At 42.3% G+C, this 27,735-nt stretch overlaps 2 protein-coding genes across 2 annotated transcripts; one reads left to right on the top strand and one right to left on the bottom strand.

Moving 5' to 3' along the window:
- Positions 1-177: 177 nt before the first annotated feature.
- chn2 (chimerin 2) lies at positions 178-20,681 on the bottom strand. The gene is made up of 13 exons (XM_058648497.1): positions 19,850-20,681; positions 13,422-13,460; positions 11,798-11,853; positions 10,167-10,198; positions 9,827-9,940; positions 9,411-9,681; positions 5,389-5,472; positions 4,218-4,302; positions 2,576-2,749; positions 2,373-2,450; positions 2,028-2,165; positions 1,836-1,941; positions 178-1,060 (listed from the first exon to the last, which is right to left on the bottom strand). Exons 1-13 carry the CDS (start codon positions 19,896-19,898, stop codon positions 889-891), a joined length of 1,398 nt encoding a protein of 465 aa, XP_058504480.1. The 5' UTR covers positions 19,899-20,681; the 3' UTR covers positions 178-888.
- A 1,867-nt stretch (positions 20,682-22,548) lies between these two features.
- Positions 22,549-27,602, top strand: cpvl (carboxypeptidase vitellogenic like). Its single transcript, XM_058647801.1, has 13 exons — positions 22,549-22,650; positions 22,761-22,954; positions 24,056-24,177; positions 24,931-25,045; positions 25,132-25,190; positions 25,305-25,384; positions 25,496-25,562; positions 25,691-25,813; positions 25,907-26,038; positions 26,147-26,245; positions 26,328-26,501; positions 26,652-26,834; positions 26,934-27,602. Exons 1-13 carry the CDS (start codon positions 22,646-22,648, stop codon positions 27,030-27,032), a joined length of 1,452 nt encoding a protein of 483 aa, XP_058503784.1. The 5' UTR covers positions 22,549-22,645; the 3' UTR covers positions 27,033-27,602.
- The last annotated feature ends 133 nt before the right edge of the window (positions 27,603-27,735 follow it).

Here is a 27,735-nt window from a genome sequence, read left to right as displayed (position 1 = left end):
GCATGTTAACATTTCTGAGGGCATGTCACATTATTTTAAACTGCTTTTTTCCAAGTGATTTACAAAATAATTTGATAAATAGCATTTTTAATTGCAGTCACCTACAAAATGAAGATGCTCTTGTTACTTTATAACTATCCCAAATGAAAATGAAAATAACAGACACACAAAGCACCATTCTTCTTTTCTCTTGTGAACAGTTTTGTATTTAGACATCAATTCAACAAACATCATTCTCAACGTTATATATTATTGTGACAGAACATGATGCAGAGTAAAAGACAAAAATAAACATCTTTACAAAATAAATCTTTACACTTGTTGCAAAAAAGTGCTTCATGAGTTGTCTCATCTATCTTTTTTTTTTTATGAGTTAAAATATTGATCATTACATGATCAGAGTTTTTGTTATGTACAATGAAAGGATCCACGCTGTTTCGAATTAAGTTTTAGACCAGCGCTCCCACAAAAATCGAAATATGCACACGCGTCATTGTGTGGGAACGTAAGCGTGGATGCTAATGTGAGAGTGATACTTGGTTTACAAAGCACCAGGTCATCACTGACTGACATCTGCCCTGGAAAGATTTCACACAGTGCTGTCATGAATGAGTCTACACCAGGTAGCAACCGAGAACAGCACTGAAGACACTTGATCACCCGCTCATAGAAAAATGATTGGAAACCCAAAACTTACAGTAACAAGACAATCGACACTAGACCCACTTCAACTAAAACAGTCATGCGGAAAAAGAAGCATCTCAAGTTCAGTCCGATTATAAACTAATTTGAAACTTCATTAGAATTTAGGCGGCTTGAATTTCCTCTTTTGACAGAATAAATAATTGTCCTTCGTTTCTGTTGCTTGCCACTGCACGTCCCCGGTCCTCAGAATAAGACATCTTCATGCTCTATCATAAGCTGCACGACTAGTTTCTGTTGCCTCATGTCGTTCAGGGTTGTCAGAGCGTTCTGCTCCGGTGGCTGCATGAGCGTTGGACCAAAGACGATCCCCAGGTTCTCCGCGCTCATTAAATTGTCCTTTTCCAACATCGTCACCCTGTAAAATATAAAAAGATAAGAGAATGCATGACCTTTTCCTTTTTCAGGTCTTGTGGTGATTTAAGGAATTGAATACACTGTATGTCATTTCTCAATGAAATAAACATTGACAAGCAGTGTGGGATCATGGGAATTTTTGTCTCGCTGTCTCGCTTGGTTCCCCTCTGTGTTATGAGGAGAGCTTCATTGTCAGAGCGCACAGCAGGCGACAATGAGTAGTCGTGATCCATTAGTGACAAAATACACAATCAAATTTGACAGAAGGCTACACACTGACTAACTAGTTATACTGAATATTTCCTTTCATAGGGTTTTACCCCAGAAGTGATAGCAGAGACAGTTCAGTGGATGACGTCAATCAAAGGCAACCAAAATGAAACGGTCCATTAACCTTGAATAGACATGGATTTCTGTGGAAAAGTGTTGGCTAATGTAAATACATCACTCTTGCCATTTTTTAGATATATTAATAGAAGAATATCCTTAAGTCTGTCTTATACACTTGGACACACTCTTTCTGCTGTATTTAACACACATGACAAATGTTTAAAACCAGATTTCAAACATAAACATATCCAGGATGGTACTGACTCCAATACACTCGGGTTTCACAGTCATGACAGAGCACATCATCCAGTACAACAGTGTGAAGTTTATGTGGTTTTTTAAAAAAAAAAAAAGCTCTTAGACAAAACTGTACATCTGTGGCACAGTGGATAATAACTGGATCAAATAATTTCCATTGGATTTTAAAGACATGAGGACAAACGTACCTCTTAAGGTGAGCCATCAAGTATCGCAGGGTCTCATAGTGTGCTGGTGGTAGCTGCAACAAAATCTCATGGATAGCCTCCAGTCTGGAATCTACACTTGGAATTTCTACATCACAAGATAACACGATTAGTATCAGAGCATGGATGAGCAGTGCTCCGAGGGGATGGAGTTGCCGAGAGAGGAACTCTTACTTGCAGCTTGAATAAATTTGGAGTACGAGTCGAATGTGATGACTGGGATGGGAAGGTCCCTTAAGTACAACTTCAAAGCACCAGCAATGATGTTGATGTCTGCGTACGCGGTGGCACTGATGTCCGCCTTCTCGCCATCTGTTCATGAGAAATAAATCATTAAGTTATACATACATTTCGGTTTTTCCTAAGAGCTGGATGTGATTGAATACACATACAATCTCAAATAGCTATTTTTCATGCCGCACTGTGGCTGAAACAAGGTCCTCATTTAAGACTATGGACCTGGGAAATAAACCCTCAGAGACCCGGATCCCGAGGCAAAGAAATGTGACGTGTACAAACCTCTGTCGAAGGCAAGTCTCACGTCCTCGATGTGCTCTGAGAAGCCAGACACTCGGTAGAGGCCTTCGGACTTCATACCTGAGACATAAAATTGATAATGTTTTGTCTCATTGATAAAACGTAAGTCTGTTAATGACGGCAAAGAAGCAGTTGCATGTTAAGGTTATGGAGTTCCATATGATGAGTGATTAGATGCATTATACCTCTCAGCTCTATCTCCTGAATGCACATGTCCACCACCATGGGTCGTGTTGTGTTGTGAGCTTTGACAAGTGTGGTGAGGTCACAGCTGAACACTTTCTTTATCCTGCGCAGGTCCGGCTGGCAGTCGCTTGGCACCAGTTTGGAGCACTGTTTATGTACGTTCAGTCCGCAGTCTAGCTCAGCAAGAGTGAGATAAGCAGACAGAGAGAGAGAGAGAGGGAGAGATTAGCCTCAGTCTGATGATAACACAACCATCACAAGGGCTTTAAGACAGCAGCTTGACTGGCTTTTCCAGAGTCAGTGATAAACTGCTCTGTCAGACAGCACAGCCACTGCTAAGCTGTGTCGGTGCACTGCGCCAAAAGGTAGATAACAGCAATCATGGCAGCCTGAGTGGAGGTTGTTGCTGTAGTTACATGCAGCGTTCTGGGCAGCTGGCGAGATCAGCGCGTGTGCATTGAAGGATTTCACTGAGCAAAGCGCGTCGGGCTGAGGAGTCTGATTGAAACGGTTCATCACAGAGTTATTTTTACTCTCGGTCTGCTGACTGAGGTCCTCGCTCTCACTCGGTCGCGCTCGCAGACGAGAGTGTAGCAGGAGATAGAGAATGCAAGAGGACAAAGAAGTCTTTCCTGTTTTCCATAGCACATGAGGTGTCTGATGATACCAGTGTTTGCCTCGGGCTTATCAGCATGGCTAATGCCTCAACAACAAACACTCTGTGAGAGAGAGAAAGAAACTGAGACCAGCAATGGGCACATCAGTTTCAGGACTGTGTCTGTGCACTGAATGAATCTTGTGACCATGGAAACCTCGTCGGTGAACTATAATATGTAATCGATAACTTATAAATAATCACACGTATGACCCACAAGGGAATGAGAAAAGTATAAACTCAGAATTGTCTTTCATGTTGTGGAAAGTAGTGAATTACATTTACTTGCCTTACTGTAATCGAGAAGGCTTTTTGTGTACTTGTACTTTTTAAAATAATTTTTTTAATTAATAATAACTTTTAATTAAGTATGTGTTTTTTGGAAGTACTGTACTTTCCTACATTTTAAATCACATCCATTACTGAATTAAAATAATTGGCAGGGAATAATGAGGACAGGACTAATTAAGGCCCCCCGAGTGAGTGAGAAAGTTAAAGCATTTGTGACCTTTGACCCATTTTGACTAATACATTATGTGTTTACACATCTTATTTTGTCAGCACTTTAAATTTGTAAAGGTTTGCCTTTCATTAAAAACAATTCAGGTGAGATTTGTGTCCCCTTGTCCTTTTTGCACGACACAAGAAAGAACCCCAACCTTGTTAAAAAAGCAACTAAGAAACTTTTTAGCTACAAGCTACTTTTTTATTTTAAATTTAGTACATTTTTAGACCAGTACTTTTATTTGTACTTAAGTAAAATGTTATGAAACAGGGTTTCATAACAGTGCGACAGCGATGACCGCTGTGTACTTATATACAATTGTCTTGAATGAGGCACTAAACTTGTTTATCACATCCACCGACTTGAATGGAAGAAAACATTTCCAGAGGGACAATTCAGTGTGTCAGGACAGTGTTAGTCACGGATCAATCACATCTTATGCAATTGGACGTGCAACTGTGACGTTCGAGTGTGCAGTTACCTGAGCAGCGGACACCCTGTGCGATGAGGCCCCACATGAAGTTGGCACAGTACTCGCACCAGTGTGGCCCTCGAAAGGTGTGCACCTGGAGTTAGAGACAACATGTGGTCACACAGATACACTCATGTAATACAAGTCAGGGCCATGTCCAACCTAAACCGGAGAATCTCCCTTCCCGATGTACTGGATAGATTATGCCTTAATCCCATGCTACAGTGGATGGGACCCCGGGCCAAATGAGAGCATTTGTATACACAAGGCAGATTAAAGGATTTACCACAAAGTTTCTGGCATCTGCTCCTGGTTAATCGAATACGTACAGACAAGTCTGTGAGTCAAAATAACAGATGTACACCCACTGTGCATCCTACAAACACAGATAAGATGGCAAATGGGGCAGACACTCGCAGACCCTTGTGCTAACCTTGACCATCACAACTACTGGTCTTGCCTAACCTCAACCGAAACCTAATTCTAATCCTGACCCTAAAACTAAGCCTTAACTCTTAAACAGCTCTTAAATGTTGTGAGGGAATGCCCTCACTCATAAAGTCTAATAGTCCAACTGGTCCTAACAAAGTACAAGCACACACACCTTTGTTGGTACTTTGAATAGGAAGTAGTGGACTGATGAGTGAAGGGGGCATATGGCAGGTGGTGAGTGGAAGGTTTTTTTTTTGTTCATTATCAAAGGGGTAAAAAAGCTGGGGGCCATTATAGCCTGCCTGTTAACTGAGACCCAAGATACAATTGCAAGAATGTTGAGGCACCCAAAGGCAAAGAATCCCCAAATTCTCCTTTGTTTAAAGAACCATTTTCTCTTTGTAAATCCTACATATACGCCCTACATTCTATATACTAAAGCAATTTGACAACATCAGAAGCCTGAGAAAAATGCAGCTAAAAGCTTTGAAATCAAAACTAATCGATGCGGTCTGCAGTTAATGGGTTGTTTCCCCTCAGTGCATATGGGTGTCAGCTGCATGTGTTCTCATCAAAACAACAGCACATACTGTGGTCTATGGTGGGACATCTGAGGCAGGCACAGATACTTCCCTCATACATTCTTTACAGGGCGGCTTAACCAATGCAAAAAAAAAAAAAGACAGATAATGGGAACTTGCTGATATATAGTATATTAGGGAGAAAGAAAAAAATGACAGCCGCTCACCTTGAAGTTGTGGAGCTTCTCATAGGAGCACTGTTTCTCTGGCGTGTCTTTCAAAGCACTCCGCCGCACCAGAGGTGAGGAGATCTGTGGACAGGAGGCCAACAGTTTAATAGGCTTCCACAGAAGAGTTCCCTTGCTTCCCAGCTTGACTCCCAAAGCCAAAGCCAGCAGCTCCTGATGCTTCCGCTCCTGTCTTTTAGCCTTGTGTGTAATCAGATCCCCTCCAAAACCTCCTCTGTTTCCTTCAGCCTCCATGCTCGACTGGTCAGGGTCCCACAGACTCTCAATCTCCTCTAGGGATGTGGAGGGCAGACGTGGGTGCTACGCGGGGGAAGCTGCCGGCGACGGCCCAGCACAGAGGTGGCAGCTACTCTCCACTCCCCTCTGACCCACGAGGGCGAATGATGACAGCCAGCACGGTGTTGACTCTGCATCTGGTGTGACTCTAATGGCAGCAGAGAGCAAGAAGAGCAGGGGGAACCGGAACGGTGGTGGGCGGCCAGAGGGCAGGAGTGTGCCTCTAACAATGGCCCTCTTTCACACGCCCAGAAAGGAAAGAGAGAGAAAGAGCAGGGTCCCTGTTGAGGAGGGGCCAGGAGGTTGACAGTGAGGGCGGTCGGGTGCTGTCAGGACCACTTCACACAGCTCAACAGCTCTGTAAAGCAAGATCAATAGTGCAGACGCACTCTATACAGCAAAGAGCACACTCCCATTAGCGCGCTGCCTTCCGGATAAACTCCACTTCTCTTTACTGCAGTTAATACTCCCCTACCAGCAGTCAAGCACGGGTCTCCTAACCAGTTTACTCGCCTGTGTAAGGACAGATGCAAGAATCTCTGGCCTGACAGAGCTGAGACTGTGTCTTCCTAATCCAAACAGAGCGTGACCTCCAGCTATGCCAGTCGGCTGGTGGAATTCCCCACACTGCCATCCAGACACTCAGACTACAGGCTACTCACACCAATCACAATCATTTGTCTCAGAGGACTGGCAACTGGGATTGGGAGGGATTACTGCCCTAATCCCTACACAGGGAATAATCAGACAGTGCCCAAATCCAAGTCAAATCCCATTGGAAGCACATTTGAACGTCTGCAACAAGATAGGAATTTGTCAGTAGGGGGCTGTTGCTATGTTCATGCTCAATTTGTCCTTATTAATTCTCTTTTGTAAACCACCAGTAAACTGCACCAGTGCACATGCTGCTCTTCTGATTAATCACAAATCTGTGAAACAAGGGACACAACACTGACACAGACACATAACGTCTGCTAAGCGTGAACACTGGAATCACAAAATAAAAAGTTGAACAGATTTATTAATCAGGCAGTACCGGTCAGAAAGCTGGAGAGCACTGGAGCTGTGATAATAAAGAGCTGCGGCACACATACTGGTACAGCATGGAGCAAAAGACCCAAGGGCAACTACAAAGATGAGAAAAAAAATAATACAATCGACAGCTTACTGATATAGAAGCATAGTAAAAAAAAAGAAAATACCCAGTAGCCACAGGCTGTTTGCATAGCAGCCTTTGGTTTTTGTCGGTGATGTATGGGGCAGTAAAGTAGGTAATGGCTGCACGAGTGACAGGGCAGGTGAAGATATCTGTCATTGTGGTTCACATTCTTTGAAAAGACTTACACATGCCATACTGTACAATCCAAGTCTACAGTGACGTCTGAGGGGACAGATGAGGAATAGACCACCATAGATATTTTAGACTTGTGATATAGGAGAAAGGGAGGGAGGGAGGAAGGAGGGGTGGCAAGGGCAACACGCTTTGTCTGCAGGCAGATGGCTTCTTGTCTCTTAAAGAAGAGATTGGAAGAAAGGACACAAAAGGTGGTCACACAACATGCTCTGCCCCCTTTTCAGTGGCTTTGCCTCTTTTATTACCACAGGGCTTTGTGAGCGCACAGCTGAGCGGACTCTGTTGTGCCCAAGGACTTGGAATCATGGGAAAACAACACAGTGGGCACTGACACAGTAAGACAGCAGGATACAACTATACACGTCCAAGACAAACGGCCCTAACAACATCCCCAACAAATGGAAAAATGGACAGACTGTGAAGGGTCTGGCAGTCAAAGATATCGATTATTCAATCGAAACTGCCACTTTTGTGTGCAATGGCGCCACAGAAAAAGTGCATTTATAATCGTGTGTATGGAGCACGTTTCATATTCTAGAATGAAAGGAAACTGAATGGCTGTTTCTGTGTTTTTATAGCATGAAACTGGGGGGGGGGGGGAAGAGGTAATTATACTGACAAACAACAGGGCGATGGCCATGCAGGCACACCAGCCCGTCCAGAGCCCCCGCTGACATTAACATTAAGATTAAAACAGAGTGGTGACTGTCAGGAGGAATGTGGCAGAGGTTTTGGCCAAATCGGGAGGTTGATCTACAGGTCGCGTCAAGCACTCCCCCACACCTTCTAGGAGTATTTTAATTACACAAGAATTTGCAGTCAAGGCAATGCGGAGGTATCAACCTAACCCCGAGTAAATACACATTGAATGCCCACTATACAGTGAAGCTACTGTGGCTGCAATGCCTCCGGGCGTGGCTGTGTAATTGGTAAACATGAAGTTCAAGCCGTCAAGGTCAGGCCTGTGCTTCTCTTTGGACACTGCAGTGATAATCAAGCGGACAGAAACCAGTTTTCCTCTCACTCTTTTCAAAGTGACTGGCAGGCGGTTGTCAGACGGCCTTCCATCACCATCACCATCATCATCATCATGATCACAGCTGTCACTGACTCAGATTCCTCGTGCATTAAACTCTGCTGGCAGAATGTGAAGTGAGGTTGTTTTTTTTTTTATTACAACAGCACCTACATATCGGCACAATCTGTCACTTAGAGGAAAATCTGCGACAGATCTTTCTGTCTGCAGTCTGCGTATTTTCAAACACTACTTACACACAGTTGGGTAAAGCCCTTTGGGTTCAGCAAACACAGGTTAGTCTGTGAGTTCTCTGAGGGACGTTCACTGATGTAGAAGCTTCCTCAAGGTTTACAATGGCATCCATGGTACCAAGCCTTTTTTTTTTTTTAAACCACAATGAGTCAGTGGACTGAGTGATGGCCATTAGGTCAAAAGTGCTGCATTAATGGCTCCTGTCTCAAGTTACAGAGACCAAACTCTCGGCTGATGATATTAGTACTGAAACTGATGTCTGTCAGTGACCGACTGACTGTCATTTAGAAGACAAAGAATTCCTGAAGCAATCAATTCTGTCCTCGAGCTGAGTAACACTTTACTAATGAAATCTCTGAGGTGGAAAAGAAATAAAATAATTGCATCAATTAATTAAAAAGGCAGGCAAAATGCCACCATCAGGAGGAAGAACAAGTTGAGATTGCCACCTAGTGGAGGGCTACTTCAGCTTTGCTTCCTTCTTCCTAGTGACATTCCTTGTTACTCAATAGATAAGTCACACGCGGACTTTAAACTGACAACAGCTCATGAGTGCGAATGAAAACAATGTGCCGTGTGTCTCACCCAAGACCAGTGTGTCTGATATGCATGGCAGGCAGAGCAAAGTCCCAGTACCCTTGCTCATCATTACCTTTCAGAGGAGGCAATGAAGCGTGGCAGCAGTGAACACACCCAGAGGCAACAGCTATAATGTACGTCTCACTCACAGGACAAAGCGTCCTCTCTGAAGCACTCCTTTTCCTATTCAGTCGCACAGTGGTAGATTGTGGTATTATATCCAAGGGCCCTGCAGGATGAGCTGCATGTACTACATAATATTATTTCAAACTCCTGACAGAGTCAGCTGCTTCCAAATCAAAACAGAAACTCAAAACTTTTATTGTTCTACTTTTTTTTATTATATAACTGCATGTGTTGTTGTTGTTGTTGTCGTTGTTGTAACATTACTATATTGTCGTAGGATTATTATATTATCATAAGCTGACAGACATCATTCGCCACCTGTCTCTTCAAAGCTTAAAAAAGATAAATTCAAAATAATATTCAAAACTGACAGCACCAACGCTCACAGAGACTCACCCTTTCGTCTTTCTGGAATGTGACCCGGCGTGGTTCTGTGCGTCCGCGGCTCAGCCTGTGCACCGTCTTGTCCTTGAGGAGCGATGTGTAACCAAGGTGCTCGTAGATGGGGTTTGTGGTCATTTTGGCGATGTACTCCGCCGCCTTGGTCTCAATGTAGAGCGTGATGAGGGCGTCCGTCACGAGGTCATGGACCGACTCGAACCGCTTCTCCCCAACAAAGTGCTTCCCGTCATAGAACAGTCGGTAGTTGAGGGTCTGGTGCCCAAACCTGGGTTGAGATGCACACATGGAGATAAACACAGAAGCACTGAGGATGATAACTGACTGAGTGTCAGCCTAAAAGTGAACAAGAGGGGGAAAGAGTGAGTGCTGAGCTTTGAGGGATTCTGTGTTGCATACAGATGTGTCCGTACCTCAAGGCCAAGGTGTGTGTCCCTGGCTGCCTTTGGCTCTCCCTGATGAGGTAAGTACCCTCCATTCCAGCCAGCAGCTCATCTGCATATTCCCGAGGGATCATGCCATGAAATCTGCACAGAGAACAAAAACATTGAAAATGACCCAGCAGGTTTAACTTATCCAAGATATTCTGAATATTTCAACAGAGCAGTGACACTTAAAATACTCTTCCATCCATTTAAACCCCGACCACATCTGATGCAAGGTAATAACGATGACTAAAAATACATTCACTGCAGCATTTGAGGGAAAAAAGAAGAGATATAAAAATGATGACAGTGATAAAATGACACTCACTCTCTGCCGTAGTATTTGGGCCTGCTCTCCATCTGTAACCCAGAAGAGGAAATATTGGCTGGAGAACTACGATATAAAAGACCAATTAAATTGGCTGCACAAATTGTGATTACAGCCAGTCTTTTCAAAGACAGACGCTCCACACCACAGGACACATTATCTCCATCTCCATCTATGCCCCCACGTCTATTCACAGTTTCTAAACCATAAAGCCAAATCGAAGAGTGCGGAGATGAATAAGATAAAGCAGCAGGCGATAGATTGCCAGCTGCAAACAAAAATTTGCTGTGTTGCTGTGTCACACTGGGAGGTGGAGCGTGCCTGCTGTACAAATCTAGCGGACATTTCATGATATTTTTCACTTTGAACATGATGCTTTTACAAAGAATAATGGATTAGGAGCAATTTCATTACCCATACCCCTTATCTACAGCACTTTGCAAAAGTCTTAGGCAACAGCAATTGTTGCAACAATGCTAAAATGACTATGTATTATGAATTACTTCTCTCTTTCCTCCGCTTAAACTTGAACAACAACAACTCTGGCTCTCTAAAGTGTGTTTTTCCTACTACTGAACAATGGCTGCTGTGAAAAACGGCCCATTACACCAGGCTTTTTCAAGACATGCTTGCGCATTAGACACACATGTACGAGGTTAACTCATTTGGAAGCTTGATAAAATATATAAGACCGACTTTCAATCACATCGCTCCGGTCAAAATGACCCAAATATCACAGAATTGAACAGACATTAAATCATAGGCTTGTGACTTTTGCACAGTACTGTATATGAAGACAGTGGGCAAGAGCAGATGTACAGTCAGTGTAAAATCTCCATGAATTTGCAATGGTTATGTGGGAACACTTATTATATGTCAAACATCACTCTGTACTTTGAATTAATGGGCAGCTAATCTTGCACAGCCAGCCCACTGCTTTCAATTTGCTCATCAAAGCGTGGCAAGACTCAAAATGGGATGAGACATGCATCATTTCTGGTAGACTATACAAAAGAAGACTGACAGTGCGGACAGGAACAAGTAAGTGACTTGTTCCTGTAGTTTTACGTTCACAGAGCTGAGGGAATAAGAATACGTACAGCCTATAATAGACACCAGACTCAATAAAAAAAATAAAAAAAAACACTATTCTGTTTGTTTGAAAAAAGACAAACCGTGGCGACTGCCTTACAAACGTTCTAAACGATTCACCACAATGTAAAATAAACAAGGCAAGGACTAATCCATGCCTCTGAATTCTGCTTAATTACTGGACCACCGCTGAATCTAAGCAATCGTTTATGAGGCGTGGGAGCTGGGATACGCAGCCAGTCACTCCCCATAGGTTTCTGTCTGATCTGGCTTCCAGCTGCCAAGCTCTGTCAAGCTGTCATCTGGCTGCAGTCTGGAAGACTGTGTTGTAAGTCAAGGGTAAGAACACTCTAAAGCCGTGTAAAGAAAATAAACAAGGCCAGCAGGTGGTTCAATCTGAAACGATGCCTCCTGTCTTTAAGGCTGTTTAAAAATAATCAGAACTGGTTTGTTGGTATAACTACATTTTCTCAGTACGGGTTTTTGTCATATTTATAAATTGAATGTTTGCAGCTATAAAACAAATGTGGTATACTGACCTCCTGAGGACATGTGATCCTCTTTGGTCTTGGTGCTTCCTGCTGTAGCTGGTACACTGGTAGAGAAACATATACATGTTACAGTAGCTCAGTGGTGCCAAGGGGTGATGGTAGCTCAGTGGTAGAGCGAGTTGTCTTTGAACGAGAAGGTTGTGGGTTCTATTCCTGGCTCTGCTTCTCAGCATGGATGAGTATGAAAGATATATAAAGTGAAACATATGTGTTGTGTGTGTGAATGTCAAAAACTGTAATGTAAAGCATCTTTAAGACTGAGGCTAACTCTGCCAAATGCCTGATTTAGAAAAAATGCCAAGATGTGGGCTGAGAGCTGAGTGGGGGAGAGGAGGAGCGAAGGAGAGTGGGGTTACAAAGCAGGGGGTGTGGTCTGGTAGTGTAATCTGACATTAGTAATGTTTACATGGGCAACATTTCTTAATTCCGAATTTCTTTTGGAATTTACAGTTGTATTTTGACATGCACAATATAAGAAGCTTCACTTCTGCAGTGAACAAACGCTGCACGTGTCTTCACTTCACCCTCACTGTCCAATACCCGTCTCATTTTCCTCCTCTTCCTTCTAGGAGTCTGAGACAAGGAGCCTTGCATTGAATAGACAAGAAGGTGACAAAAGAGTGTACCAGTGGATCAGCTAATAACATTACTATATTACTAATAACCTATTTTCAGCTTTTTTTGTATTTTCAGTGGGTTCAGGATTAAACTGATGCTCTACTTTCTCCTGGATGCATATGCAGCAGTCTGTGGCATTTGGAGATGGAGCCCGAGAACTGAGGACTGACAGCAGTGTCATGCTCACTAACAACCTGCACCACAGCAAGGGGAAATTGCTCTGTGAGGCTGTGAGCCAAGTCTTCACAGCAGCAGACTCTCAAAGCAGGGGGAAGCAAGACTCCTGACTGTGAAAATGGCCTGAATCCTGACTTTGTCATGTTTTTGTTAGGCTGACTCAAGCCAACCAGAGCAAGATCTGGACAGCATCCACTCCTGTGACAGGTTGAGCTCTAAATATATCTTCTCAACAGAGGACCAGGAGAGCCAAGAGATGAACTTCAGAAATGCTAAATTAGTGGGTGGAAAATTAAAAGAGACATTTAAAATAGAGTATATAGTGGCTGTAAATTGTAGTCAAATTAAATGTGATCACTCTAAAAGCGGACACAAATTTTCCAGCTGAAATGCATCGCACATTTTCTGAGGAAGTCTACCCACTTCCACCCACATGGCAAAAACACTGTAATGGAGTGGCTGCTCTGAGGAGCCCATTTCAGCTAAGCCTCTCTGCAGGTAGAAAATCTTATTTTCCTGTGTGATGGGTAACCTATTTTACTCAGGGATCAGCTGCTTTGCATTTGTGCATTCGTGAACCGTGTGTGTGGGTGAGATGTGTGTGTCTGTGTGCCTTTTGTGCGCGTGTGGGTCGCCCCCCCCCTTCAGATCTTGCAGTGTGTCTAATTGTACTGTGCACACAACAAACCCTGACTATTCCAAGTATAGAAATTGCTCTCATTTTATTTACAGATAACAAGCGAACATGCAGTTCTTTAAACAGACATACTCAAGGCCAACGCGAGGTCAAGGCATTTAAAAGTAATTGGTTACTCACAGTAGGACTTCCATATGGGCGGCTGATAATCCTCAGGGTCTGTAAAGAACACAAGAATAAAGCGGATTGCGGTTACAAACTCACAGTTGTGTTGTACTTCATTACGTCCTCAATTTCTATCCCTTCCCCAGTGGACAGAGTGCGAGCCCTTCACCATGTTTATGTCACTGTTGTTTATCTCTGCTATAATCATGTGTGCAGCTGCCGCTTCTCACCACTGAATACATTCCTAATCAGCAGCTCCGCTTCAAGGACAATCAATACAGGTGTTCACTCAATTTGTTTAACATTGTGTCGACACACACCTGATCCATATTCGAGTCCTGGACGCAAAACATAACATTCAGAGACGAGACGACAGATTCACCAATTAAAATGAAGGCAAGTAACGCAATTTATATCTCTGCACCCGCAGCAAGACCTTCCTGTCAGAAATATAGCAGCTGATTTATGATTATGTCGGCACATTCCTGGAACATATAACAGAGTGTGCTGTTCGCTTAAAAACAGGAGGAGAGGTGATGAAGAAATGCCCGTATAATTATTTACTTTCACACCCACTGGGCACAATAATGACTTGCAATAAATGTCACTAAATGAGACAAAGAAAGTGTCCTGCATTGCTTTTTGACAGAAGGGTGTTTGTGTTTTTCTTTTATTCGCCTACTTTTCTTCACACTACAGCAACTAAGAGCCAATCAGCTGGGGAAGGAACTCGGAAATCATCTTTTATTGTCATTAAACCACCAAAATTGCACAGGTTAGGTGTGTCTAATGGCCCTTTTCCACTGAGGTCCTGGCTCGCCTCGCCACGGCACGGCACGGTACAGCACGGCACGGTTTAGGTTGCATCTCCACTACAAAAAAAGTAACGCAACTTAAACGTGCTGTGACGAGGCAAGGCGAGTAGAGCCGTTGGAAACACGCCATAAAATTCTAACATTTTTTTGATGGTGGGAAGACCAAACGCAGACACCGTGAGAAATGCAAACTCCACACAGTGAGGCAACAGTGCTAACCACTAACCACTGTGCCACCGTGCACCCTAACAGCCACTCAGTATCTGTAATTTCACTGGATTGGAAAAATCTGTTCCAGTCTCTATGCCCCAAATATTACATAAATGCTTGACTAAGCATAGCATGCTGTATGGAGAGGTTTTCCATAATAACTTGTTTCACACAGAAGGACCAGTATTCAGAAACTTACTGGATACTATTGCACTCTCAGGATGCCAGCATGTTAATGGTTGTCTATAGCTTCTACATTAGCAGATGATGCTTTGAGCCAAATGCACAAAATTGTGCAAAATTGCTGCTACTTATGATAATTGACAATTCATCCGCCACTCAGATCTTTAATATCTCACATCTGCTGTTCATGAAACTTCCTCTGACCGAAAAATGAGTGAATCATGTCGGTCCAGAAGACACATGTTCATCTTAAACATTCCTTTGCACTCATCCTCAGCGCATTATCACCGCGCCCCGCCGGCCAGAGGGGAAGACATCAAACACACCTGTGCAGGAGAGCGGATCGTTCAATCAGAACTAGTGAGCACTTGTTGGACGTGGGCACTGAAATCCAAGCAGAGCCGAGGAATTGTGAAACTCGCTGAATGTATTGCATCACTACAATCCCTGCGCGCTCATGTTCTATCTTTTCATCTGATGACACTTTAAGTGCAGGCAATCAGAGGATTAAGGCAATCACATCGCTTCTATCCCGCTCGCTGCTAGAGAGTGTGAGCGGGGGGCTCATTGCAACATTATTAACCACACAAAAAGGTTCATTGTTGCTTCAACGAACGGAAATAAATGCAGTGGAAAGACACAATCTGCAAATAATAATCATGCAAATGATGGAACAGCAGCTAAACCGAGAGGTGGTGTTTTTTTTTTAAACTACATATTTTTAGAAACACCTTCCACAGGATGTCTATAGTACCATCAAACACAACTTTATGGCCACAAGGCTGCATATGCAGAAGCTGAAAATGTATTGTCCTAATGCTGCAGGTTTGTCACAGTGCATTGCACTGGCAGCAGTCTGAAAGATTTATTACACCGCAGCTTGTTTAAAGAAAGTGATTTCGTCTGGTTGACTGCCAAATATTCTCTTTTCCTTCTGATTCTGTTTAATGATGAATGGTATTTCAGTTTGGCGTTCTGCAGCAGCTCACAACACCACACACACACACACACACACTAAGCTACACTGAGCATGAAACAAATATGCATATACACAAACAGCAATCTGAGGAACATCAAAAAGAATTTCTAAGTAGCTCAGAGTTTGTGCGGTGCCTGATAATCAGGCAGAATTTAAAATTCTAGAGCAGCCAGAAGGCTCTTTCCCCTCCCAAAGAAACAGCTAGTTATTGTGTTGCCCTCCATTACTCACCAGTCACAGGCATTCAATAAAATAATTACCGGCGGGTGTTTGCTTTGGTGACAAAAGAGTATGCAGTGAATGAAAATGAAGATATGACTCCTCTGCATCTACAGTCTGTGCACATGCATGCAAAAAAAAGAATCTACTTCAGCACATGCATAACACAACTCGTGTACAGAGTAAAAGTGAGTGAAGTGACAATGTTTTTTGTATTGTTTTTAAGCCTCCGACCACTGGTTGGCATGAGGGCTGCGCTAAACAAAATCGATACTGCAGAATATGATGAGGTGCACCACGTATCGATTCAGATGTTACTTAATCGATGCAGCAGCGATTGCTGTGGTGATAGACTCTGTGACCTCGCCAGTGGGGGGCAGCAGAGGTGAGCTGACACGATGCGTGCTAATTAAGGATAATAAAACAGACGTTGCAATACATTCTGTGTATGATACTGTCATCATTCAGAATAAACGTCTACCGCAATGTGTGTTGTTTTGTGGCATCTGTATTGTGATGCGTATCACAACATAAGGTTGTAGGAAAAACTCGGCTCTGTTTGGCATCTGGCTTAAGGCCATTCGTCATGGTGTGTGCACCTGCTCATCTGTGAAGGGGTTTTGTCACTCCTCTCCTTTTTTTAGGTTTTCATTTCATGCTAGAACGATAATTCTTGTGGTGATACTAACCCTGAGGGTCAGTCTCATCTTGACCTCGACAAACCAGTGAAGGTGACGTCTACGTCTGCACTAATGTGCTGAATGACAAACATGCGTCACACAAACACAAAGGATATTTTATCTTGGGTATGTTTTTTTCTCAGAACCAGAATAAGTTCACAGTTGGAAAAATAAAAAACAATTTCACAGTTCAGTGGAGAGCTTTTAACTCGACGTGAGTACCTGCATGACTCCACACTCTGATTCTACACAGATTTGTCTGTAATGTAATGTTACGATTACTTCAAACAATGTTACAATAATCCTGTGATAACAACAGGATAAAATAAACTTGCTTTAAAAACGAATATGTCCCATTCTCAAGCAGTATTTTGACACAGACACAATACCATCTGTACAATATAGAGATAAGAGCAATATGTGGTTTTGTGGCAGCTGGATAATAATGTAAATGGTTCTATTTATCTATTCTTTTTTTTCCTTTTGTTCTTTTTTTAAAACTGGGATATGTATAGGTTGTTTCTCCAGGTTCTTCAGTTTCCTCCTACAGTCCAAAAACATGCAGATTTGGCTAAATTGACCGTAGGTGTGAGAGTGAGAGCAGATAGTTGTTTGTCTCTATGTGTCCCTGTGATGGACTGGAGACCTGTCCAGGATGTAACCCGCCTTTAGCTGGGATTGGCACCAGCGACCCCCACGACCCTCATGTGGAGGATAAAGCGTCAATACCAATCGTATGGTAATCAGACTCAGCATTATCAGATTAAAACATACCGTGATAACGTATGTTATGTGCCATTTGATAAAGAAAAATCATAAATAAATAACGTACACATTCTCGTACATAATTTAGCATCCAGTAATAACACATTCTGGCGTGGACATCTAAGTGTTGGTGTGACGGTTACACAGATAAACAACAAACACGGTGTCAGTGGGAAGCAGCAGAGCTGCAGCAGGGAGACCATCTGTGTATTACACTGGTCCAAAACAAAGAATACGACACAGGCTTAGTGCTGAGCAGATAGTATTTGACAGGTATGAGGGTGCTTCTGTGGAGAGCGTTATCTGCAGTGCACAGCAGGACTGTGCACACTTAGTGGAACTGTGTCGTTTGCCGTTTGCAAACTTTCCATTTAAATGTGGAAAGGTGGAGGTTTTTTCCTGATTCTGACATTTTCTTTTTTTGCATCACTGAAGCAACCTGTTGTTAATTAATGTCCTGGTTTACTCGAGGGGCTAACTTGCTCTCTCTCTCTGTGACGCTGTAAGACATGCAGGTAATTTTAGTAAGTCACTGAACATGACACAAATACTTTCCTACATAATTTACACTGGTAAGGACAAGAATTAGAGGTAATTGAGGGACTAAGAGTTGAGGCGCAGCATTTCACAGGATCTTGTCGAGCAGACAGCCTCTCTGTAATACATGGCTGTAATTTTGCCTCCCTGACCAATTTTGTCATTTAAGGCCTGGAGCAGGAAGCATACTTTCATGCGCTATCCCTCAATTTGTTTTAAAAGCTTTATTTCCTGGAGCCATTTTGCAAATAGTATGGTGCTGGTACAGTACATGCCTCCATGCCCACCCATGCCAAGAATGTGAAGGAATCTCCCTGATCTAGACAGATTGGCCAGAATATGTCTTTCCAAGTAAAAGAGGAGATTGCACCATGTAACTTGCAATCATTGTGCAATCCTTTCACACAGTCTTTCCTACCCTTAAAAAACGGAGTCCTTTTATGTGTGTATATAATGCACAGACTATAAAGTAGGGTACACATACCTCAGCACAAACAGTTGTGTGTCACACATAGAATATAGGTAACATGTATGCACACGCTGTCCCTAAAAACAGCAGCTGCATATTACTAGACAAATACTTCAAAGCGGATGAAATTAATCCAACAAGCACTGCGTTTGCAGCCAGAAAACAAGCCTTGATACATTTTTTGAGTCACATGCCTCATAGACAAGAGATTATTCAAATGTTGTGTCTGACTGACCTCTGCACGAAAAAATAATAACACCCCTGTGACAACCACTCCATCCTTGGCGGGAGCACAGCTTGTAACCTCTGATAATTATACTGAGAGGCCAGCAGTAATGACAACCCTCCACTGCCACAGAGAGAAAAGACTTTCCTCTTAAAGCATCGGTGGTCAAACAGTAAACCCACTGCTCTCTGAAACACACACATGAGATAATGCTTTGTGGAGCATGGGGTAACCACAGGCTATATCAGCTTGGAAACGACTGTCTGTTCCCTCCTCCTGGGCAGTAGCTTGGGAAATGTGACTCTGCCGCTGTGTGCTGTGGTCGGAATGTAAAGAAAGACGGAAAGTACAATAAATGTTGTATAGTGTATGTTCTATCAAACATCTGCGCCCTGTGAAAACCCACAGCCGCGTACTGTGTGAGCAACGTTTATCCCCCAAAGCAGGAGAAAGTATTACATGTGCACATTCTGTAGATGTAACTGAGTAAAATATTGGTGGAAACAGTAAACATAAACCAAAGTGCTCAGCTTACTTTTATAAACAGCCTCTCTTTCTCTCACACACACACACACACACACACATAGTGGGCTTCCGCATTAAACAGTTTGTACTTTATTCCCAAGCAAACGTGAGCGACATGTTTTACCCACACAGAGATGATACAAGGAGCTGCTCTTTCCTTCTGGGTTTGTTTGAACAGCTGCTAACCCACTTTCTGTGAACACTCTGTGAAAATGACATTTTTTTAAAAAATCAGACACTCTTTATGTGCAAATGGGATTTGATTAAAGTCTTACACTGTGTAGCTGCGTAAATTGCATTATGTCACTTGACCATGGCATGTTATCATCATTATCGTGTCAGAAATCATCACTGTCGGCTTGCTGCTGCTGCTGCTGTGCTTTTGGGAAATGTTGGGACAACACGGGCCAAAGATAATCTTTAAAGCCAGCCAAGTTCAAAGCAAACGAGGAAATGAGGGTGATGATTGACAATCTAATCACAACATCCAAACCCAACGTCGTACTTACTCCATCTCACCACCTCATAATCCACCCTGCACAAAAAAAGGTCAACCCTCTTCCAACACTGAATCAGTCATAACAGACAGATGGGGAAGCTTCATTTGAAATCACAGCAGCAGCTACTTAGAGGTTTGATTAATGATAGGAGATACACGTGCGATGCAGATGAAGATATAAAAAAAACATTTCCTGGTTCCATTAGTATAGTGAGATATACACAAGATACTGTAATAAAAGAAGTCAAATTTAAGACATTTTAAATTATGAAACATTAGTGTTATTATTATTAGTAGTAAGTGCGATGCCTCAGGTGTCATGTGAACTCTTCTTACCAGAGGACACAGATGAACCTGAGAGGCTTGAGTTGCTGGATGCTGCCATCCTCCTCACCACTTCCACGCTTCGGTTATTCCAGTTTGGCCAAGGCGCGCTCGCAGCAGCTGATCGTCCTCGGCGGTGCCTCCATTTCCCCTCAACGTGCTTCACCTCTGACGGCTGCGCCCGGTGACTACTCCTTCATGTCTCCCGTCCACCAACGTACCCACCCCGACTGTCTGAATGCGCCGATCCGTGCCTCGCCGTGCGCCTTGGTGCGGAGAACTCACGCTGCCGCATACACCGTGGGTGCCACCATCGCAACCACAGGATTAAAAAAAAAAAACACAATTGTTTTTATCTGACGAGCTCCAGGAATTTGCAGCGTGGATCAGCTCCTCCGGGACATATACAGTCTGTGGGTCTGGATTCCTGTGCCATTCAGGAACCAGCGATGGTTTCCATGTGCCACTTTGAGGACTGGAATAAACACACTACACTCACTGCAGAGTAGACGCGCCTTCTTAAAGTGAAAGTTTGGAGCAGGGTTGCCAGACTTGCTCGAAGTCAATAAACAAACCGAAATTAGACATGTGAACTATCTTCCTTCAAACCTGCAGTAATATAACCCACATACAGTACATCTCTGCTCAGCTCGTGGCTGTGGTGGTTTTTGTCTGTTTTGACAAGTTGTGCTGCTGAAAGGGACAGAGGGAATCATTTCACGTGTTTTTGCGCCATCTGATGGACATCCGTCTGTAGCAGAATGTCTTTGAAATCAAAGCTGCAGTATGTAACCTCTGATGACGTTTTTAATGTCATTATTCTGCCTGTTTGGTCTGAAGGCATGTAACATTATTTTACCATATTACCATCTGTCAAGCAATATTTACAGCACTTTTCCACGACACAGTTATAGTACGACTCGGTTCGGCTTGGCTCGGTGGTCGTCACAGCACGGTTGCACGAAACTAACGTTGTTTTATACACAACACAAACACACAAACTAGTCACAAACAAAGCAGTTCTTTCCGGTGTAACTGAATCATTAGAATTAGTTAATTTAAAAGTTGATTTCAGTAATCCCTGGATTAGGGTTAGGATTAGGGTCTGCAGCACAGACTCCGTCTGACACAGTCACTGAGCTGAATGGGTTGTGATTCGGCTCACAGTTGCCGTCTTTTAGCAGTGCTGTTGAGATTTTAGACATTCCCTTGCCAAATGTGGGAGATTAACGCATGTTTTCAGGATTTTTCATTATTGTTCGGTTTGATTCCTGTGTCGGACATCGAGCTCATGGCTCTTCCTGTCACGACACTCTCTGACCAATCGGAGTAAGAGTAAGATGTTTGCAGGGATTGTGAGGACAGAACTGAGGACAAAGTCATTTTAAATTTGTGAGAGGTTGTGGGTTCATTCACTGGAGTGGTCACATAAATCAGAGCAGCATGTCCTTCTGTGTCATTACCATTGTTAATATGCCTGTGCAGACGTTCTCTGGACCATGAATAAGGTAGCGTGGCTGTGAGCAACTTTACTGATACTGATATAAGACTATTCTGCAGCACTGCTGAGTCTGCTCGTCTGCGGTAGCTGTCATTCAATGCAGAACGGCATCCTGTCCTCAAGCCTCGTTGGCTAAAAATGTCCGATAAGAAAAAAACTGAAATCCCACGTGTTCACCTGAGAGATCACATCACATCCACCATGTATGTGTCTCCTGGGCCACATTGTCACACAAAAGTGTCTGTCAGCATCACACTGTAAATGTTTAGCAATTTTAGAAGAGGGATTAGAAATATGTCCGTTTGTGTTTGCGAACATTGGCAGACTGATTTCTTTTTTCAGTGGAAACAGCAGGAAAAGCAGAGGTAATAATAATAATAATAATATGGATCTTGGCTGAATTCCATTTAACTGCTACAGTTTAAAGAGCAGCAGCCTCGTGGCAAGTGAGACAAGTGCATACAACACAGTTAGATTTTACTGTATCATTAACATCATGATGATGACCATATTATCATTGTTATTAATAATAATAGTACTATCATCTCCCTTTGACTGACGAAAACATCGAGAGAATCATCTATAGCCTATATATTCAGATGTTAACTAAGTTGTAAAAAATGTGCTTCTGGTTCAACGGATCTTATTAATAACATGCTTAAATGAACGATTTATTGCAGTTATCACAGTGATATGATCTTCATGAAACCAATTGTAATTTCAAGTTATTTCACGTTCAGTGTTCTTATACGTTTTAAAATGGACTGTATTTCACACAAGAATAAAAGTATTCAGTATCCTTTAATGGACACTAATACATACAAAACATGTGAATGAGGCATTGTTATAGACTTATTTATAATAATAATAATAATAATACTAATTACTTTACAGCTTAAATAAGAAGATAAATTAAACACACAAAAGTTAAGATAAAATAATATTGCAAAAAAATGCAAAATACATATATATATTATATGTACATTATAGCCAAAAAAAGCCAAAGAGCAGAAAAAAACTGCAGCTATAACATTTAACAACGTACTCCTTTTTTGAACCACTCTGTCTGAAGAGTCTTGACTATGAGAGACAGGCATATGTGTAAACAGAGTTTGTTTGTTGGTTTGTTTACATGTTTCCTTCGCAGATTCCCCTGTAAGACTGCACTGAGGGTTAGAACCTTCCGCCTCAGCACACCAACGTCCACGTGACCCAGATCGGCTCACGTGATTCACTGAGGGCTGGTCATGTGACTCAGCCGTTCATACTCTTTTGTCAGTTCTCCTCGGACCTTCGCGACTCTGAACATGAGGTGAGATTTAATCTATCAGACAGATTTAACTCATTTTTGTTTTTCACTTTGTGTCAGAGTGTTGTGGTTTGTGACGTCACTGGCTCGTGTATGTGTGTGTGTTGACACAGGCTGCTGCAGGAAAGTGTGCTCGTCCTGTTTCTCTGGACCTGTGTGGTGAACTGTGCTCACTCCAGGAGCTGCTCAGCGTTTTTCTGCACAAAACCTCACCGTGTCAGCGAGCTGCACCGAGGAGGAGGAGGAGTGGACCCCGGCTCTCCGCTCTTCCTCACTCCCTACCTGGAGAAGGGCGCTATAGATGAAGGTACAGCCCCCACCAACAGGACACACACACTACAGCTGAACGAAATTCTAGCATCTCATTATTCTCAGTGTTGTAATGTAACAAAGTACACATACCTATTAAATATTATAGGGTTAGACATTCTTTGATTATTAATTTGATTCTCAGATGTGGGGAAAACATCTGACACTTGCAAACCCTTCATTTTACATAAATGCTTCATCTTTCCCTTTTAATATTTCATAGCTATTGAATCAGAAAGTTCCACCTGTGAGTTCCTCTTTGAGTGTAGTGTGTGTTTGACTTTTCTGCTCTTTGGCTTTTCAGTTTCCTCAGCAACGACCTGCCTTAATTTTTTTCCTCCAACACCAAAAGATTAGACTCTTTTAAATTCTCGGGCCTCTATGATAAATCAAACAAAAGTAGAGTGACTCATGCTTTGGACAATCCCTTAAAGTCAAAGCTTGTAACAAAGGTCAAGTTTCAGTGGAGACCAACAAAAACCAGAAGGGACAGCTGTATCCAGATGAGATGAACTTTGTAACACAATGAAGCTGTACTACAAAAAAACATGTTAACGTGTTCAAATAAGTAACCACACGTGTGGTCATTGTCCTCACTGTGGCAGTGATGACGCTGCAATATCTATAAAATAACTAGCAAAACCCAAGATCCTGTGGCATCGTCATGGTAACTGCCACACTCTGATCTACATTTTTGACTAATGTCAAAAAGTCAATAGTTGATTATTGGTGTCCATGTAAATGTAGCCACTGTTAAGTACTGGACCACTGCTTACATTCAAATCAGGTTTTTATTTGACTACATTTACTGCTGTTCATAATCCATCAGAGCCATGTTGTGAGTCTGTTGCACTCGATCTGATTATTATTGTATGATATTCACAGTATCGTTGTCTTCTTTTTTTGTATTCTTACTGTAGTCTTACTCAGAGTGCTTGTCCAGGTCTTGAAAGTCTTACTTTGAAAAAGGGCAAGCACCCTGCTTACTATTGCACTGTCAGTATTGTTTCTGTGTTATTTATATGGTAGAATGTCACCAATCTGCATGTATGTTTGTGTTTATGAATATAAATGTGTTCTTTTTTTTTTCTTTCTCCAGCTCGGCAACTGAGTCTTGTGGGGAAACTACCAGGTGCCAATGTTAAAAGCTATGCCGGGTATCTGACCGTCAACAAGAAATACAACAGCAATCTCTACTTTTGGTTCTTCCCTGCACTCAAGGTGTGCTCAGACTTCTTCTACAGTATAGTTTACATGTAACTTTCACACAAAGCTCAGGCATCAGTGTTGCTGCTGTTTGTGCCATGATGACGCAAGTATGAGATCAGTTAAAAAAAAATAAAAATGTATTTTTATACTTATTTTATTCTATATACTTACTGTATTTCAACTGTGGTTTCTCGGTAAGTGTGAGGTAAGAAAGTGCACCATGTCTATTTAGCTGAGTGACAGGTGCTTTCAAACCAAGTCGGGATGAGTGAATTTATTCTAAAAAAAACTTTGAAGAGCTTCAGCTTTTTGATGAATATGACATTGCAGTGAATCCCTGTGTGACAGCTACCATGTAGAGAGGATAGTGTTTACCCATGTGCAGAGAAAGTTCACTTTCTTTTTATAAAATGAGAGATTACAGTCACTTTATTGTCATTAAATAAGTGCAGTACTCGTAAATAGTAAAATGCAAATGCAGTAAAATGTCAGTTATTGTCAGTTATTTTTATACTGTTTCCCCCAATGTTAGGCTTTCTAGTTCAGCTACTGTGTTATGCTAAGTTATTTTCATATTGTACAATCATTTATTCAAATATTTAAAAGTGACAAAAGCCAAAAGTGACATTTTGAAGCATCTCCACAGTAATAATCAAATTATCCTAAACCCAACCCAATTCAAATCTTTAATACTATCCCTGGTTAAGTTACCACAAGGTGGAGCTGAGTTCTAACTTTAACTCCCTGTGATCATTTCTTTGACAGCCAATCCAAGACAAGGCTCCGGTCCTGCTGTGGCTGCAGGGGGGACCAGGTGGCACCTCCATGTTTGGTCTTTTTGTGGAGCACGGACCATATGTGGTTTATAAGAACCTGACTGGTAAGAACTGATTTGTTGTGTGAGCATGTGTATTTGTTGTGAAACAGATTCACTTGCTGACCATTGTGTCTTTTTTGTCTTTACAGTTGGTTTAAGGGACTACGCTTGGACAACCAGATATTCAGTCTTGTACATTGACAATCCCGTAAGTATTTATCAGCAGACAAAGTACAAGACAACACGTGTGTATATGTGTGTATATATATATATATATATATATATATATATATATATGAATCTTAACTTCTTGTGTCTTCAGGTTGGAACTGGTTTTAGCTTCACTGATGACGACAGAGGTTTTGCTCAGGATCAGGACGACGTCGGCAGAGACTTGTACAGGTAAAAACACTGCAGTCGTTCTGTCAGTTCAGCCTCGTGACAGTCTTGTGTTTCGCTCCTTCCTGACTCCTTTTTTGACTTTATTTCTTTTTCCGTCTCTTTCCTCACAAGTGCTTTAACGCAGTTCTTCCAGATCTTTCCCGAGTATCAGTCCAATGAGTTCTATGCCACCGGAGAGGTAATGTTTCCTTTGTGATGGTTGCTCGTTATTGTTGCCTAAACATTTGGAGTAGCAACAACGTCTTATCCTCATATACTGGTACCATGTACCATGTTGTCACTATGTAAACCTGTGTCTGTGCACAGTCTTATGCAGGGAAGTACGTTCCTGCCATTTCTTACTACATCCACAAAAACAACCCCACTGCAAAGGTGAAGATCAATTTCATGGGCATGGCGATTGGTGATGGGCTTTGTGATCCAGAAATGGTTTGTATCTAACATTGTGTCCTCATCTTTATTTAAGAAAATAAAAAATAAAGAAAATGTCCTGATTGTACTCATTTCTGACCTCTTTTCTAGATGCTCGGTGGTTACGGTGAGTTCCTGTTCCAAACTGGCATGATTGACGAACACCAGAAACAGTATGTTGTCCAGCAGACTGACCTTGGGGTGGAACTCATTCAGCAGGAGAAGTGGGTGGAGGCTTTTCAGGTAAAGGCGGTGCACTGGTTCCCAAGTTGACGTGATCTGTTATGTACATTTTACATTAACGATTTTTTCCTCATGCAAGAATCAAAATATTGAATCCCATTTCCTCAGGTCTTTGATCGCTTGCTGAATGGTGACGTGGATCCATATCCTTCCTTCTTCCAAAACGTGACAGGCTGCACCAACTACTTCAACTACATGACATGTCAGGTAAACACCCGCGCTGTGACTCTTCAGAGAAACCTCCCCAAAAGTGTCTTGCCGTTTTCAATTGTATGTATCGACACCGCAGGAGCCTGAAGACCAGGAGTATTTCTCCCAGTTTGTGACTCTGCCTGAGGTGCGGCGTGCCATCCATGTGGGCAATCTGACGTTCAACGACGGCTCTGAGGTGGAGAAACACCTCGTGCAGGACGTCATGAAGAGCATCAAACCGTGGCTGGGAGTTCTGATGGACAACTACAGGGTGAGGGGTGGACAAGTGTGTAATGATCAGTGGTGACATGATTTAGATTTACAAGGGCTCTATGTTTCGGGAAAATTCTCTCACATACCTTATGTACTGTTATTTTTTTATGTATTTTTTTTTTTAAAACCCCTGTTTCCTTGTGTCCAGGTCTTAATCTACAGTGGTCAGCTGGATGTGATCGTAGCGGCTCCACTGACCGAGAGGTTTCTGCCGACCGTGAACTGGACCGGAGCAGCCGAGTTCAATTCCGCGCCACGCTACCACTGGAAGGTCCAGCCCACTGACACGGAGGTGGCAGGTTATGTAAAACAAGTGAAAGACTTTTACCAGGTGAGCAGAACGTTAAGTCCATTCAGCTGATATTGGACGAGAAGCAGGACGGGTCGTATTTAACACGTTTTTTTTTTTTCATTGTCTCTTGTTGCTCAGGTCATCATCCGAGGAGGGGGACACATTCTTCCTTACGACCAACCAGCGAGGTCCTTCGACATGATCGACAGATTTCTGTCAATACGAGGCTGGATATGAAATGTTTTGTATTAAAAATGCAACCAAAGTACCTTCACCTCCGAATGAACACGATCTTAAATTAGCACATGCTTTGCTGATTTGCTACGCATCTTTGCAAATGAAATGTCATTGATTTTCTGGGATTTTAGCAGATGTGACATTTGTTGTAACCTGTAACTTGACTGCAAATGAAATAAGTTCCTGGATGAATGTCACTGAATAGCTGCCTATATATTTCAGAGTTTGAATCAAATGGTAAAAAGAAACTGCAGCTTCATTTGATTATCAGTTTTTTCTTCATGTGGTGGAAAAAAAACTTGAAATAAGAGAAATAACTTCAAATAAAAGTATTTTTTTGTAAATTAAAAATTCCCATTCCACTGATTGTGACTGCTATAATGAAGCACTGATAATTACTTACTGGTTAATTAACTGTGAAGTTAACATTAAAGTGTACACCAGGGGTCGCTGTTTTCCACAGATATTCTGTTGCATCCTTGAAACTCCAAAACGACAACACTGCAAAACTAATGTGGTCATTTCAAATGAGCCTGAGTTGAAAGAATAAATACTTCAGGGGAAACTTTACATGTTGCAACAAAACTTTTGAAAAAAATCTGTACACTTTGCATGTTCATGTCATTGTTACAGCTCAAATGTAATTGACTGGCATTTTGACAAAGTGCTTCAAAGATGTTTGTGTTATGAGTTTAACCGCCGT

The sequence above is a fragment of the Solea solea genome, chromosome 13 (assembly GCF_958295425.1).
Source record: "Solea solea chromosome 13, fSolSol10.1, whole genome shotgun sequence".
Classification (NCBI taxonomy): Eukaryota; Metazoa; Chordata; class Actinopteri; order Pleuronectiformes; family Soleidae; genus Solea; species Solea solea.
Note: the sequence above shows the minus strand (reverse complement) of the source record. Positions and strands in the feature narration are given on the sequence as shown.